General features: G+C 33.4%; 1 protein-coding gene across 1 annotated transcript; it reads right to left on the reverse strand.

The window, feature by feature from the left end:
- Positions 1-6,240: 6,240 nt before the first annotated feature.
- On the reverse strand, positions 6,241-9,661 carry LOC143631094 (auxin efflux carrier component 3-like). The gene is made up of 6 exons (XM_077099949.1): positions 8,310-9,661; positions 7,832-8,093; positions 7,559-7,644; positions 7,301-7,458; positions 7,137-7,213; positions 6,241-6,622 (listed from the first exon to the last, which is right to left on the reverse strand). Exons 1-6 carry the CDS (start codon positions 9,535-9,537, stop codon positions 6,556-6,558), a joined length of 1,878 nt encoding a protein of 625 aa, XP_076956064.1. The 5' UTR covers positions 9,538-9,661; the 3' UTR covers positions 6,241-6,555.
- Between the last annotated feature and the right edge of the window lie 7,713 nt (positions 9,662-17,374).

Below are 17,374 nucleotides of genomic sequence, written 5' to 3' on the forward strand. Positions count from 1 at the left end.
TGTTCCATTTAATCATGTAATAGGACGAGGATTGGTGATGCATGTACACTTTAGGTTCATGAAAACAACATGCCATTGGGGTACATGGGTTCTACATTTATAAAGTATTGTGTTTTTCTTTTGGTTATCAAATCAAGCGAAAATTTGTAATCGAGCCTTCAAGGTGGTGCAATCGTAAAATTTTTATTTCCCTATAGCGAAGTTTCATTTTGAGTGTTGTTGTCACTGGTACCCTACCATAACCTCTTAAAATCACACGCCTAGCACAAGTTGCAGTTTACCTTATTTTTATTATTGCTTTCAATAGTATTGGCGGGTCCCACGAGTTTCGAATAACGGGTCTCATGGTTACCAAAAAAGCAATTGTATCCGAAGTTACTAACCCCATATTTAAAACACTTGAAATGCCCAACGTGAGTTACAGACTACAAAGTCTAACCATATAAGAAAGATTCACGTTGGAGACTTCATCTTCATCTCCATAATTTAACTAAAAACACAGTCTTTTTTAATTTTGTTTACTTTTTAGCAACCTCCTATATTTAACATTCTATTTCTATTATACTTACAAACACTTATTTTATTATTTTTTTATATATAGGATTGAATATAAGCCTCTAAATTTAATGTGTGCTCTAATTTTCTATATTACAAGGTACAAAGATTTCAACATAGTGGCGTTTTAGTTATTTTCTTTATATTATATAGAAAATATGATTATATAGATTCCAATGTGAATGCTTTAACTTTAACTACATCTTGCTGTAAAATTTATTTTAACTTAAGAATTATACTTTATTAAATGTTAATTAGTGGACTTATATGGCTCTTCACTTCTTTGCGCTCAACTTACAAGGCCCGCTCTTGAATTGGGCCGTTTGGCCTAGTCATATCTTCTGCTAGCCTGCAGGCTGTACTCTGTAGTAGAAATATACAATTTACTTAACGAGTATGTTAGCTAGACTATATAGTGGTACTGGTAAACTATAATATATAGAGTGAGAACTATTATTACATGACGTAATATTATTGCAAAAAAAAAAAACAACATTTGGATTTTTATTAATGCTCAATATTTTTTAAAATTTTATGCATCTATTTTCTGTAATTTTAGGTTTTTACAATATTGGAAAATAAATAGTTCAGTGTGTTCTTTTTGTTTTCGTTATAATTGTATAGAGAGGTGATCATTTAATACAAAATATTCTAAACCAATTCTAAGTGATGAATTGTGATGCATAAAACACTTGTATGTTTTTTTTTTCAAAACATGATACACAAGACGATTATAAAGCCCTTCACTCGTTTTCTAAACTCTATTACGTCAACCACCACGTATATATAGGGTTGTAAATGAGATGACAGCTCATGAGCTACTCGAAATCGACTTCTTATATTTGTAAGTATAATATTTTTTTAATATAAGAAAATAATAATTATATGCATATTATAGGTTTGATGCAAATAATTGAAGAGAGGGCCATAGAAGAAATATGTGAGCAGAGCCAGACACTTCTAATCAGATAACTTCCGGTGCAGGTGTGTTTTATGATACATCTCTCTTTCTAGATAACAAAGCATTTGCTTTTTTCCATCGTACTTTATCCCACTCCATTTATTTTTTCATTTTATAATAAAATTTACAATATCTTATTTTGTATTTAAAATATTAAAAAAATTAAAGTTCCGTTTAATTTTTAAACGGGTCATGGACAGTTTGTTACGACCCCAAATCCATAAATATAAATTTTAAGCGATTTAGTTTTTAATTTAAAAAAGATTATGGGTACAAATTTCTTGTTTGTTTTTCGTTTGCCTTCTATTTTGTTGTAAACACGGCTTCTTAATGATTGTCCAAGAAAGTAAAATGAAAAAAATTTAAATACCCCTTTTCCTACTCTACGAGTTAATTTAAATTTAGCAGGTACATTTGTTTGTTTATTTATCGTTAAATTCGATAAATAAAATGACTTCTATATGATTCATCCACTTTTCATAATATTTTATGTTCAATACAAACTGGATTTGAATAATTAAACTATAACTCAATAACCGATAATAATTTACACAAACAATGTAACCGGTGTCACTTAGAACTTTCATTTTCATTGTTAAGTGTATTCGCACTCGCACGATCCATAGATTTACACTTAATTTTGTTAATTATAGGTGAGATGAGGAAACGTAACTTTGTTAGTAAAAATTAAACGTAATCTATGATTAATACACGAGTGAGTTTGTTCTCGACACTGGTTTAATTATTAGTGTGAATTCATATTACTCCGTATATTAAATGAGTTCTAGTTTAGATTATTAAAATCCAGTTTCTCTATTTATAAATACTTTTATATCTTATCATTGACATTAATAATTTAAAGAGAAGACATTGACACAAAGTGGTTTCTTTGAAGGAGCTGTCTTTCTCATCCTTCACGAGACTGGTCCCCTTCGACCCCTGGCCACCCACCCATGCCACAATGTCTGTAGTTCACCCGAAATCGAAAACAACCCGTCTCTTGCTCTCATTCCAACCATTTGATTGACCCGAGCTAGATCCAGCCTCGTTTAGCCACTCGAATGTGCTCATGTGCATGTTCGACACCTTAACCACGTCTTAGGTTATGAAACTGTTGGATTTTTTTGTTCGTGATCGTTTCGTACGATTTAAATAGTGTACGAATTATTGGAGAAACTATGAGTAAATGAAGCATGCGATGTGTCTATTTTGGTGTCTGAATTTGGTCAACAAAATGGTGAGAAATGTATGTTTTGACACGTCTAGTTGTAACCATTGTGGGGACTCATGAGATGCATGGCTTATGTGAACCACACAAAAAGTAGATGTGAATGTGTGTTGAATGAGAAAGTAAAGTAGTAAACCAAGAATGAATAAAAGAAGCAGGAAATTAAAGTATCTATTTAATAACAAATTGAGTATATTATAAGTATTATTTATATTTATAAGAACTTGTCATAAATAACTCAAACATAGTAACATGTGAAAGCAGATAAGACACAATTTGCGTTAGATATTGTGACGCGTAACATCCCAAATATTTTTGAGAAACCATATCTAGCGCAAACTGTGTTTTATCTTGCATTCTTTTATAATCACAATTTCCTGCATTTATTTATAATCTTTGTCATAAACACAGTTTCCAGCATTCTTTATATTTGGGATGTTACGCGTCACAATATCTAGCGCAAACTGTGTTTTATCTTGCATTCTTTTATAATCACAATTTCCTGCATTTATTTATAATCTTTGTCATAAACACAGTTTCCAACATTCTTTATATTTGGGATGTTACGCGTCACAATATCTAGCACAAACTGTGTTTTATCTTGCATTCTTTTATAATCACAATTTCCTTAATTTATTTATAATCTTTGTCATAAACACAGTTTCCAACATTCTTTATAATCTTTGTTGATTGATTAGATTGTAAGATGACACTATTTTGAAATCCCGAATATTGCTGATTTCACAATTAGTTCTGCTTAGTTGTGACTTGTGACTAACATTTATGAAACCCAAATGGAAACACTAGATAAATAAGAGATTTGATATATGTTTACTAAACCAGAAATAAGAAGTGGTCACTTCTTTTACTTATAAACCACCACATCAATCATTTTTGTTGTTAGCCTTCCGGCTGAGGGCATATCCGTATGGGCGTCACGTATCACATCGCCCTCCACCAAAAAATCATTTCGATTACATTTTTCATCAGTCATTGTTTACTTGTACAAACCAATTTATCAATAAAGGACTTTAATCAACATTTGGATATGAACTAAAGGACATCAAATGCTCCACATGACATAAAACCTTTCTTTCCTTATGCAGTTATGCTTTCCATTCTTTTTCAAATTTTCCTCTTAACCAACAAATGTTGCATATATAACAAGGAGGAAGTTAATGTACAAATTAAATTAACATGTTAATTGTGAGAATCAAGTAGAGTAATTATGTAGTTACATCATATTACATAATTACTCTACTTAATTCTCACAATTAGCATGTTCATTTAATTTGTATTTAATCCAAATCCTATATAATAATATATATCATAAATAAATAACCGCGAATGTAAAGGGCTTTGATCTAGTGATACCAAAGTGTTGGAGAAAATTTTGTGTTTCCAGATATTGAGTGTTCAGGTCTCGTGAAGTTGTCATTCTAAAAACAAATATGAACGAGACACATAAAAATGCAATTATGAGTAATCTAAATAAAGGCCCTTGGCAAGTTACATTCTTCCCAAATTTAGTTGGATCCTCTATTCCTCTCTTTCACACACAATAATACAACCACATGTCCATAGCATGGGTCGTGTGGAGCATGGACCCTTAACTCAATAAATGAGAGTGTGATAGATTTAGTGTTTTGCACTTTAAACTTTTTTACAATCTTTGATTTAAGTTTTCATAAAGGAAAATGTATAATGATTGGCAAGTCACTTGAGTTCACAAGAAATGCCATACCTTAAATAATACTAATGTGAGAATCTAGAATGATGGGTAAATTCCCCAGCTCTAGATATCACATTACCTATTTTAATTACGGTCTTTAAACTTTTCACCTCTAGATAAAGGGGAGATGGGTTACAACTTACAACCATGCCATGACCGTTGATCAAGACGAATGTTGTCAAAATGCATTCTCGCATGTTCAGTTATTCGTGTTTTTATCGCTAGCCAGTAGCCACCACCCCAACCATCGCCCATCACAACCAAACCCAACACAGGCACACTCACACATATAACCACTAATCTTAAGCACATATATGAACCATCAAACATACATGTATCTAGATCTAAAAGAACATAAACACAAATGTTAACTATGGTTTTCTTGTTCAACTCTAAGATTAAAAAGTATTTAACTTTTTATGAAATATAAAGTGTAACCTATAAAAAGATTCCTTCTTTTTAATTATGTGGCTAACACATGATTCAATTCCCCCATGCTTTGAAACAACTTTTGGTTGATTTTGTGCATGTTATTATGCAAAGATGCCTTTTTTATAATATAAAGAAGGGACCAAATGTTTGAATCCCACCACAAAGTAATCACTTTTACTACACCCTTGCTTTCACAAAGTCCCTTTCACTTTTATTTTATCTTCCAAATGTGTTTACTCAATGTTACAAACAATCCCCTTTAGTCAATTAAATATATATAACAAAAACATTACTATAATGAATATATTAATCAAAATATATTGTAGAAAAAAGCATGTTGGTTTCCACTTTATGTTAAAGTAACTATCTTTTAGCCTGTTTACAAATGAGATTATGAGAATCCATTTGTTATATTCACACTAATAGGACAAGTAAGATAGTCGACAATCCATCATATATAGTTAAAGGTAAAAATTATTACCTTTAAATAAAATATCGAAATGGAAACAAAATAAAACATTTTAACCTTCCTTTTAGAAAATCAACATATGGATGGTTGATTTATAGGTCAAAATATTATACTTCAATGGACATATTCAATGCATATATTTTTTTATAGATATGTTCATTACCTAACCTATTTTAAGTAACACCAGATTAGTTAGAACGTGGGTAAAAGTAAGCTTGTAAACAAATCGAACGAATACGAAGGGAGTATGTTCGCATTCATTAACTTAAATTTAACCAAACAAACGAATACGAAGAGAGCATGTCTCTGTTTACACGTTAAGAAAACGAACAATTATGTTCATTCATTAACATTATAAATACACGGTTCATGAACATAAACAATCGAAAAATACTAAGCTAAAACTAGCAAAAAGTAACATGAAGAATAATATTTAGGCTGAAAAATTCATAATTAAAGACGTAACAGGACAAGAAACTATAAATGAATACATTTACGAACAAACTTAAAGAAATGTAAACTTACGAACATAAATGAATGTAAACGAGCAAGCATATAACGAAATTTACGTGTTCGTTTGTTAAGTAATTAAGCAAAATATAAACAAACTTCATGTTGAACGAGACTCACAAACTATTCACTGAAAGTTCAGTTAATTTTGCATGCTTAAGTAAAAGTACACAACATTGTATTTAAAACACGATCAGGCGACTCAACCATTCTCAATCCATTTAAAATTGATTAGGCGATGAAGGTGCACATTTTCCATCTAGATTGTTAATAATAGTCACTTAATTAAAACCCTTAAATAATTACACCAAGAGGGATATCCATATCCATAAAAAAGCAAACAAACACTAGCGTATGAAAACATTAACCTTAATATAGATCAAATCCTAAACTTTTCACTAACATATCATTAACATGTTTCTTTTTCCCCAAAATAAAGGGAAAATAAGAAGATTAAACTCTCCCTTTTTCTCCTCATATTTGCCTCCTTTCTTCTTCATTATTATCCTCATTTTCTTGAAAATCAACATATTAAAAGATACAACATTGGGAGATGAATTGAGGAAGCATGATCCTTACATCAAGGATTAAATCTAGTCAAAAAATTCATATTCCAAGTGTCTTGGAAATCTCTTCAACCTTAAAAACATATCTTCCTTCCTTAATCTTCACAATCCGAGAATGATGTAGTAGACTAGAGTAATGGGTAGAGCGATCAACATCCCGAAAATAACCCTGAAGTATTTTATAAAAAACCTTTAAATAAACTTTAAAGTCATCGATAGTTACACGTTCAAAGTAGAGATTGAGACCATTACGCTAAGTAACTAGATTACGACACAGCTTTACACTATCAGTTAATATTGACTTATGACCTTATGTAAACATTATTAATTATATTCGTTACGTGTTCATACATGTGCATGTCACCTTAGTATTAAATTTCTAACAAATTTATAAAAACCTTTAAATAAACTTTAAATCATCGATAATTACATGTTCAAAGTAGAGATTGAGACCTTTACGCTAACTAGATTACGACACAATGTTACATTATCAATTAATATTGACTAATGCAACCATTATTTATTATATTCGCTACGTGTTCATACACGTGCATGTCACCTTAGTATTAAATTTATAAGGAATGTTTTTTTCTAAATTCTAAATCGTGAAATTTTTAATTTCCCTAACACTTAATTAATTAACCTAAAAACTAATTATGATTAAAAAAAAGAACAATACTTACGCAGTACTAAGAATTGCGGGATGAACATTGTATTCCTTCGCAAAAACAAAGGGTACAATTCCTTGTGGCAGTGCAGCCTGTAAATCAACCATATGAATAAAAAAAATCGTTAATTATCAACATAATAAATGATAATAAAATGTAGGTAAAGAGTTGTTGGTTACCTGTACGATAGCGACATGGAGGAGAGTGCCACGTAGACCGACGGCGATTGAAGCCGCTGCCATTACTACTGGTCCCGTAATAAACCGAACCCCCATTGCAAATGAAGCCGCTGAATTCCCACATGCTATTATTTTCGGTTGAAGTGCCATAAACAAACCTTCATAATAACATACCAATTAAACTTATTAATAAATATAAGTGATTAAAAATACAAAAAATTAAAGAACATTTAATTTTAATTAAAACTTAAAAGTTACCTAAGCTAAACATTGCCATTCCAAGACCAGCATCCGAGAGTATTGAAATAGACTTTTTAATTATTATTGGCATTGCCAAATGCCACCTGTAATAACAAATTATATTATAAAAATAAATAAATTAATAGATATTAACTTTTAATCTTAATATTATTTATATTTACTTATTTTAAGAACACAAACACGCCTGCTAAAAAATCACTCGTGATCGAGTGGTCTAGTAGTATGGTGTCCCTATAAAAAAGGAGGCGATGAGTTCACGTGTGGGATTACCTGAACGACACGAGAGACCAAATTAAACCAATGAGACTCGAGTATGTATTCGGGTTCCGGATCAGTTTCCTCCAAACCATAATCAATATCAATCGGGTCATCACACTAGCCGGCGGCATCTGTTTTCCCGCACCATTATCATCCATTGGAACGCCCTTTGGGTGGATCTCCGCCGTAGAATTCGAACCCAGTTTGTTCAACCCGACTTGACCCTTCTCTTCTTCCGCAAAGTTAAAACCTTCTTGCCTCATTTCCGTCACATCTACACCAAAAATAATTTTAATTGTACATAAGTATATAATTATGTAAAACCCGTCAAGTTAGGTTTTAAAGTTTCTAGCTTACTTTTTTGTTTTTAAGTATCTAGTTCTGCTGTATTGATATATTATAGTTTCAATACATCAGAACTAGATATATATAGAAACTTTAAAACCTGACATGACATATGACCAAATATGAGGTTATTTATTATTTCTACCTTTACTTTCACCATTTTGGTTATGATCAGAGGAAACCATCATTCTAATTTCCTTGGCATCTTGCGGATCTCGATCCGCACTCACTCCGAAATCATTACCCCCAAATACTTGGAGGCCGCCAGTTTCAGAAACTGGCGACGTGTTGGAGCTCCACACAAACATATGAAGCTCCTTCGCGTCGTGATTAGGTTTAACTTGAGCTCCATTTTGTTGAGCTTGCACTTGTTGAACACCTTTACTAGTCTTAGTACCGGTCGAAGCGATATCAGGATTAGGCGCAGGGTAACTAGCAGGCGTGGTCTGAGCAGGTGGATAATAACCAAACTTTTGGGAGTTCAACGGTCCCGGAGCGGTACTCTCTTCGAAATTCGACGGACGCGGAGTCGGTCCACGTGACGACTGGACCGAATACGCGTCCGCAGGACCAAAATTCGACAACCGACCACCCGGAAACCCCATCATGTTATAAAAGTCATTATGATTAAAATTCGACCCGCGCGGGGTCGGATTCCTAGACGAGCTAACACTATAAATCTCCGCGCCAGTCAAATTCGACGGGCGCGGAGTCGACCCAAACCCTAGCGAACGCCTCGAGGCGTTCGACTTTCTAACCGTCACATGTAACTTCCCATCAACACCGATTTCCGCATCCGTTTCGAGAAAATCGTGTCCGTCAAGAGAGACAACATCTGATTCAACTTTGAATGAGACAATTGAAGCAGCAGTTTCGGGAAACTGCTCCATAATAAGCATTTTAGCACCACGGTACTCGAATAAAAACAACAAAAGCGTGTACCAAATAATACACTGCATCACCACCACTTGTACCATGAGGGATCCCGAGTAATCGCCATACATGGCGATTAACAGCGGGATCCCCATGACAAGGGTGTTTGGTAGGGTCGATAACGAGAATATTGTTATCGCCCATTCCAAACACCCGTTCCTGGTGAAGTTCGCCCACAGGGCGAGGGTCACCAGGATAATGATTTTCTGGAGCGTATCCGCTGCGATGAACCGGAAGTTCATCTCGTACGGGTTGTTTAATGAAATGAAGTGAAACGAGAGAAGCGGGACGGCGAATATCGCTACGAAGCGGTTGATGCCGGAGCATTGGTCCGGTGTGAATATCTTCCACCAGCGGACGCTGCCGTAGGCGAGGATCATGGCGACGTATAACGGGACCATGGCGGACATGACGTTGTAGAAGTCATGGCCGGTGATCATGGTGGAGGAAGGGTAAAATGGGAAAGTGGAAATTCGTTATCTTTTCTGACAGATTTTGTTGGGGGAGTGAACCTGGTGGAAGTAGCTAAGGCTAGTGAAGAGAGTGTGGGATAGGTTAATAATATTATTAGAAATGGGGAAGTGTATATATAGGAATTGAGTGAGTGAGTGAGTGAGTGAGTGAGTGATTATAAATGTAGTTACATCAAGATTTAAAATATAGAATATTAAAAGAAAACAATTAATAAAAATTTATACGGGTTTTAATTGAGGTGTATAAGCCGGTTTAAAACTCAAAATCTGTTTCGGATGATGTAACATTCAAAAAATTTCGATTCAAATTTGACAAACTTAGTAAAGTTGAAGGATCAAATTATTCTCTAATAAGGAATGAGAAAATTCAAATAAAGAAAATAAAACCATTCTATAAGGAAATAAAAATATTCCATGAATAAAGTTATCTTATGTTAAGGATATGAAATAAGGAAATTCCATCCCACATTGAAAGATATAAGAAAGTGGAAGCATACCACATGGGTATAAATAAGGTAATTAAAACCCATTCCACATGGAAAGTGGTAAAGAAATGAAAGCTCTTTATAAGAAAGAGATTTTCCATTATAATATTCTTATATGCCTAGCATGCACCAGTGGTCCTAGCGGAGGGTGCGAAGCACCCGACGCGCAAGCGCATAGGCTCGGGCGAAGGGCGTTGGGCGCAATGTGGCGCTTTGATGGCGCACTTTGCACTGTCATCGCGTATCGTGATGGACCTTGATGAGTCAGCGGACACGTGGCAGCCTCTAGTATGGCGACGTAACTATCTTTGCCGATATTACCAAAAATTGTGATAAAATGCCTATAACGTTATTAGAAGAAAAACATGAAGTAAGCCACACAAGTTTATTTATTGTTGGTTATGGATGGTTAATAATTTAATATCATTACCTCAATTTAAATCCTTTGGTAATTTCTTTCCGATAGAAACACTTACAACCGTTAGTTCAATAGCAAGATATGTTGAAACTAGAAGAATTTTACATTTATCAGCTCTTGTGACTTTTCAAGAGTTTTGATGTGTTTTTTGTACACAATTTTTGCAACTTGAAGAACCAGAATCATTTAATAAGATAGTGAATGAGATTTATATTTTCAAACCCGGGTAATACACGGGTTTATAACCTAGTGTTTAATAAATGAGTTTGAGCTTCAGTTATAGAGCTCGAGTTAGCTTAGAAGCATGTTACTTATATAAATTTTTAAAATATATTTACAGTTTACTTATTTGATACTTATTGTAACATATAAAAAGTTATGATAACTATAATTAAATAATATATATAATGTTATAAATAAAAGTGTAATTAAACAACATACATAAATATACGTTAATTAATTTATAAATAATGGTCGAGCCGAACTCGTGTAGGGCTCAAGCTTGAAAAGCTAGTCACGAGCTGAGATCGAGATTGAAAAATATAGCATTAAACAAGGCGAGCTCGAGTTCTCTGTAAATTAAACAAGTTAAGCCCGAGCTTAGTAGAGCTTGCCTAGCTAGTTTACACCTATAGTTGTTTTATAGTGTTTTAAATTTATTTATTCGATTTAGACTGAATGACTGTCTATTTCTTTATTATGCTTCCTTTAAATTAAAACTAACATAAACTAAGTGAAGAGTGATCTTCAGTCAAAGATATATTGGTGTGTGTAATGTTATTTATGGCTTTGTTATTCTTGTATAGAATGAAAATAATTAGGGTTACGCGACAAAGGATTTGCGTATTTCATCGTTATATGCGTGAATTTGTTTTAACATTACCATAAAAGTATGAAACGCTAAGTGAAAATGTCTATTTTAATAATTTTTCAAAAAATTGATTATGTTTAACAAACGAGTTTAAGTTGCGACAATACTAATTTAAACTCAAATTAGTAATAATAAGTTTGAGTTAGTGTGACTCAACATGTCTAATCTTAGTCAAAGTTTTTGTTCTGATTTGTCTGATTTCTAGAAAATTAATGCATTTTTATGCTTTGTTTTATAAAAGTCTCCAATTGGAATTAGATTTTACAAAGGTATATAAAACAAAAGGAAATCAATGAGATTGATTCTTGTTGGGGAAAAATGACAAACTAAACTTTTCCTTAAGTAGAGTAATTGCAAAGCTTTTTATGATCATTAGCATGGAAATAATTAAAAAATAGATATTGGGAATTTAAGATATGAAACTAAAATCACACTTAACAAACCTTTTGCTTTTGATGGCCCCAGCCACCCAAACCTTGCCCCCCTGCACCGTCGTCCTAGGCTTTGTCTTTATTTGTAAGTGTTGTCATATTGTAACATAAATATTGAAACTCAAAACAATAATGCTTATGGTTTATAAAGATAACATGAACAAAAAATAAGTCTCAAAATTAATAATGGGTTGGGTACCACTTTCATCATGTCACATGATTATATTTAATTTGAGGTATGCTTAGACATAAAGGATAGATGATTGGTTAAATAACTATCTATTGGAGATACGGGGAGATAGTGTTCTCATAATTTTCTTATGTGGTGATGTTTAGTGTCTATACTAGTTATAAACCCTTAGATGTCCGTTCTTTTGGAAGCAATTGTGTCATGACAGATGGTAGAATTAGTACGTAATGATCACTTGGTAAGCGTTTTTTATTCTTGACGAACTGACACAATCATTGATTTCTCGATAAGTGATGTTTAAAACACAATAGGATACAAACATCATGATTAATGAATAAAAGTCTTTAGGTGTGTTTTATTCAGAATACAGGTGAACATTTTAAATTGAACGCGTATCGGATACAAAATCTTAGAGGGATGAATAAGTACATTTTTTATTCTAGTTGTACAACGCTTGTGAAGACAAGTTATGGAAATACTAGGAAATTATATTAAAGATAGGTAATATAAAGGCATCACAACACAAATACAAGATATAGTGGTTTGATGAAGGTTAACATCATCACCACACGAGCACTCCTTTGTTATCGATCAAGATTTTCGTCACTATTAACTTCTCCTTAAACCTGAGAGTTCATGGTTGCGCCTCCTTCAGAAGGAACTAATCACAGCTAACTTCTACATATAAAAGACAAATTACTGTATACTCGATCCTCTCTGGTTAGTAGGCACATGAGAACATCATAAGAGTTAAGAGGCAATTTTGTGATGTGCTTGAAGGCTCTTGAATTTCCCTTACTTCATAGATTGAAATTGGATTAATGAAATCACTAAAGACTATGAGTGAAAATATTTTTTGAATATTGATATGTAAGAAGTAAATAAAAGTGTTCGGAGAAAGATTTTGCAAACAAACAGGAGTAGAAATTACGAAATGAAGTTGAGCATCTTGGTGGTCGATTACACATTCGACTTTGAACATACCCGTTAACTTCTTTCTCTTAAAAGTTAAAGTGAATATGATCCATTGAGTCCAAAGTTGATTTTACCATTTAATATTAGTGTGGGCGCATGTGTAAGAACTTTGGCATGATAATGTCATTCACGAATGCTTGTTATAATTCACATAGGATAAGTTGAGATCAACGACGCATATATGTGTTCAAAGGCTTTGACATTCATAAATAAGACCAATGAACTAAATACGTGTTTAAAGACTTTGACCGATCACAATTGAGATTAACGAACCTCAATATGCTTATTACCCTTTAGAATTAGGGTCAACATACCTTACGCGTGTGTATGAAAGCTTTGGCATTAACATTGAGAATAGTTAATGGTTACTATCGATGAACCTCACATATGTAATAGACGAACATGATTACAATAGAGATTTTGAAATCTCATAATAGGATTTAAACACTTTGATCTATAAAAGTAACTTGGAAATTACAAATGTTAATCTAACTAGATTGCTAACTTGTAACTACTTCTAGCTAATCTACTCCTTTAACAATATGTAACAGGCTTTCAACCCCTTCATATAATATGTGCTAACATGGTTAAATTATAAGTGTAATTTGATGTTTTTACCTCCACAAAGCATTCTTTACCAATAGTTTTGAAATATCATGGCAAACTAAGAATCCTTAAAATGTTCATACAATTACAAACAAACAAATCTAACATATCCGTTGGTCCCGGTTTTTCAAGTACCAGCTAAATTCAAACTTTAATATAACACTTGAAACGAGTTGGGGTTAAGCTTCATTACGTTATTCGTTACGACTTTTACCACAGCTAAATTCAGTGGTGAAGGTTGGACAAAAACACAGTGGAGCTGGGGTCCAGGCCGCCATAAAGCGGGTAAAAGTTACACGACTGAGCAAAAAACGGGAAAACGCGGGGGGGGGGGGGCTCCAGGCCGCCATAAAGCTTCGACCGTGGCCACTAACTCTAAAGAAAATATATGACTCTCGATTACTTGTTACAAACATTAAAGGCACAACTTTTGTAAGATGTCTAGGTATTCCATTCCATTCCATTCCATTCCATTCCATTCCAATATAACTAAATAGTAAAACCCCAGTTTGAAGCGTCCTTGTCAAGTAAAGTAAACTAACGGCGTTAGTTGTTTGGTTGATTGATTAACGAAGGACTTGAGATTTGAGAGTTGTATCTTTAGTACTCATGTAGCCGTTTAGGTGTACGGAGGGACCGACATACATCATAAAGTATAGATTTTATTCTTAGTTTAATGATTTAGTTATATTTTGTCTAGTTAAAAATACTTTTTATCTTTTCTTTTTTAATAGCGTTTGAAACTATCACCAATATCTGTCTATTTCTGTGATTTTTTTTGAGATGAGATGTCAACCGTTGATATTGATTTTGACAGTCTTGGTCTAATTCATCCTAGAGCACCATCAAGGAAAAAACTCACCATTGTTGGAAAACCGTTACCCCCATACCATTGGACTAGAGGGTGGCCAATTGCAAAAATACATTTTATCTATATTATCTAAAGTTATATTGGTTTCTCTTGTTTAAAAAAAACAATGTATTGATAAAAAAAATTTTGTATCTATGTTTTAATGAAGTTATAACGTTACTAAAACAACAAAACAACTTTAAGGACTTATTGACGTTTAGTTTCTAAATAAGATTACAATGAGGATACGATGAAAGATTAAATTTAGAAAAATTTAAAACATTATCTACCATAATAAATCATTAAAATCGAAGCAAGTCAGCCGGTTTAGTTTACAGAGTAATGGTCCGGCACAAACTGAAACTTGGAACTTGGAGGTAGAAACCATCTATGTAAATTGACCTAACCATTTAATTTTACTATTTTTTTTTTATTTTGTAATATGTAGTTATTTTATGTATCATAGTCATGAACCGATCAGACTAGTTCATGGTTCCACATAGATGTCTCGGGTTTCATCTAAAATCATGATCTTTTGTGAACTGTGAAACATCAAGTCTCTTGATATCATGTTGGTTGACCATCATCTTACCATATTTTGATTTTTTCAACGGTCAACAAACATAAAATGTCTAGGTATTATATACGGAATGATCTAATGGAATATTGTCGTTTAGAAGTTGCCATCCAATAGAGTATTTCCAAACTGTAATAAGGAATAAATAATTTAAATATTTGTTATTTTTTCTATTACATTTAATTAACAAAAAGTAGAGTCAAAAGATTCACGTTCACTCACAAGTCAAAGCCAGAGTGGTGGCTTTGACTAGCAACCTTCTAAGAGTCGGGGGATCAAAATGATAAAATTTTTGTCATTTCAATCGTTTTGAAAATTCAAGCTTCAAAACATGGTTACTTTTTCGGTGTTCGGGTCTTGAGTCTCATAAAGTAAAAGAAATTTAATGGTAACATTTCATTTCGTGAGGTTAGATATTATAAACACATCCAGGATCTTGTTTCTATAATTTTTATTTTATTTTACTTTTTGAGAAAAATATTTTGTAAACTTATTATATTTAATCTATCAAAAATGTTTTTAATAAATCTAAATTACTTATAAATAATTATATAGAAAATAAACTTTAAAATCTTAGGTGTTAGAACTTAGAAGTAACATTAAAATTATTAAAGTGAATCTATACAAATCCGTATGTCACATTCAGGTTACCTAAAATTTCAATGTCTTTTGGCCTTTGGGCATGCATTATTGACTAACATTATCATATATTGTATAATCATTGACCACAATTAAATATAAAGATGCCAATGAACTATGCTCACAAGTCTTAACAAAACAGCCAAACTGTATACTAATTATTCAAACATTCAACAGTATAATTATAAAGCATTTTGTTTCTATTAGGCTGAGGGGTGTGGGTAGAGGTGGTCAAAAAAACCGGTCATCGAACCGGTTTGCCGGTTTAAACCGGAAACCGGTTTTTAAGAAAACCGGTTTTTTGTAAACCGGTTTGACCGGTTTACAAACCGGCGGTTCGTATATCGGTTACACATTTTGGAGCCAAAACCGGTTTTAGAACCGGTTATAAAAAAACCGGTTTTTTTTAATAACCGGTTATTAAAAACCGGTTTTTTTTAATAACCGGTTATTAAAAAAAACCGGTTAACCGGTTTTTTTATAAACCGGTTTTTGACCGTTATAAAAAAACCGGTTAACCGGTTAAAAACCGGTTTTTTCCCGTTGGGCAACGGCCATATAGCCGTTTTTTTTATTTTTTGACCGTTTTTTTTTCCCCATTTTACCCCCACAAACATCTATATATAGCTTAGGTTGGGTATTGGTTAGATCACACTCGATTATACAACTCCAAACGCTCTAAACGTTTATTTCATACGCGATTATTTTGTTATCTCACGCTCAATTATACCACATTACCACTCCATACGCTCTTATTTCGTAGTCGATTATCATGGCCTCCCAAAGTGCTGCTTCATCCGTCAACATGGGTGCCTCGAACACGGGAGAAACGGTCGTTCGGGTCATCCCCACGAAACGAAACCATGATGTTTGGCAACATTTCGACCTATGCGAAATGTCTAACGGTAGCCAAAAAGCTCGATGCAAACATTGTTTGAAGTTTTATGGCAAAGATGCAAACTCCACTTTAAAAGCGCATGTACAAAGGCCCTTTTGCAAGGCCTTGAAGGACGAATCGGGAAGTAGTTCGCAGCCGGAGATGACGAATCAAGGAACGGTGTTTACGTACGACCTTGAAGCGGTACGTCAACAGTTTTCAAACTTTGTGATTCAACAAACACTTCCTTTCAACCACTTCGACAACCCTCAATTCACGGAGATGATGCAAAAGTATGTTCAACCACGCTACCAACACGTAAGTCGTTCGACCCTTAGAAGAGATTGTCTTAAATCATGGAAAAACGCTAAATCCGAACTAATTTCATACTTTTCAAACTTACAAACTGGTGTAAACTTAACAACGGATGTGTGGTCGGTACCTAATGGTTCGCCCGACTCATACATTTGTGTGACGGCTCATTGGGTTGACCCCGAGTCGTGGCAAATGATGAAACGAACCGTTGCGTTTCAATTGTTTGATTACCCGCACACGGGTAGAAATATTTTTAAACTCTTGGATAAAGTCATTCGACAATACAAGATTGAACATAAAATCTTTTCAATTTCGTTTGATAACGCATCCAACAATACGGCCGCGGTTGGCCATTTAAAATTAAAGTATAAACCTATTTGTGATGGAGCGTTTTTTCATAGCCGATGCATTGCACATATTATCAACTTGGCCGTGCAAGATGGGTTAAACGTGATCGAAACGCAAAGAAACAATTTTAAAAGAATGTTACGAGATGTTTTTAGCAACAATACAACATTTTCAAGATACAAAAAATTTTGTGTAGAAGCTAATTGTCAATGGTTGGGGCCA

Source organism: Bidens hawaiensis, unplaced genomic scaffold (assembly GCF_021521415.1).
Source record: "Bidens hawaiensis isolate Kalapana, Puna unplaced genomic scaffold, B.hawaiensis_p1.1 tig00005935_1, whole genome shotgun sequence".
In the NCBI taxonomy this organism is placed as follows: Eukaryota; Viridiplantae; Streptophyta; class Magnoliopsida; order Asterales; family Asteraceae; genus Bidens; species Bidens hawaiensis.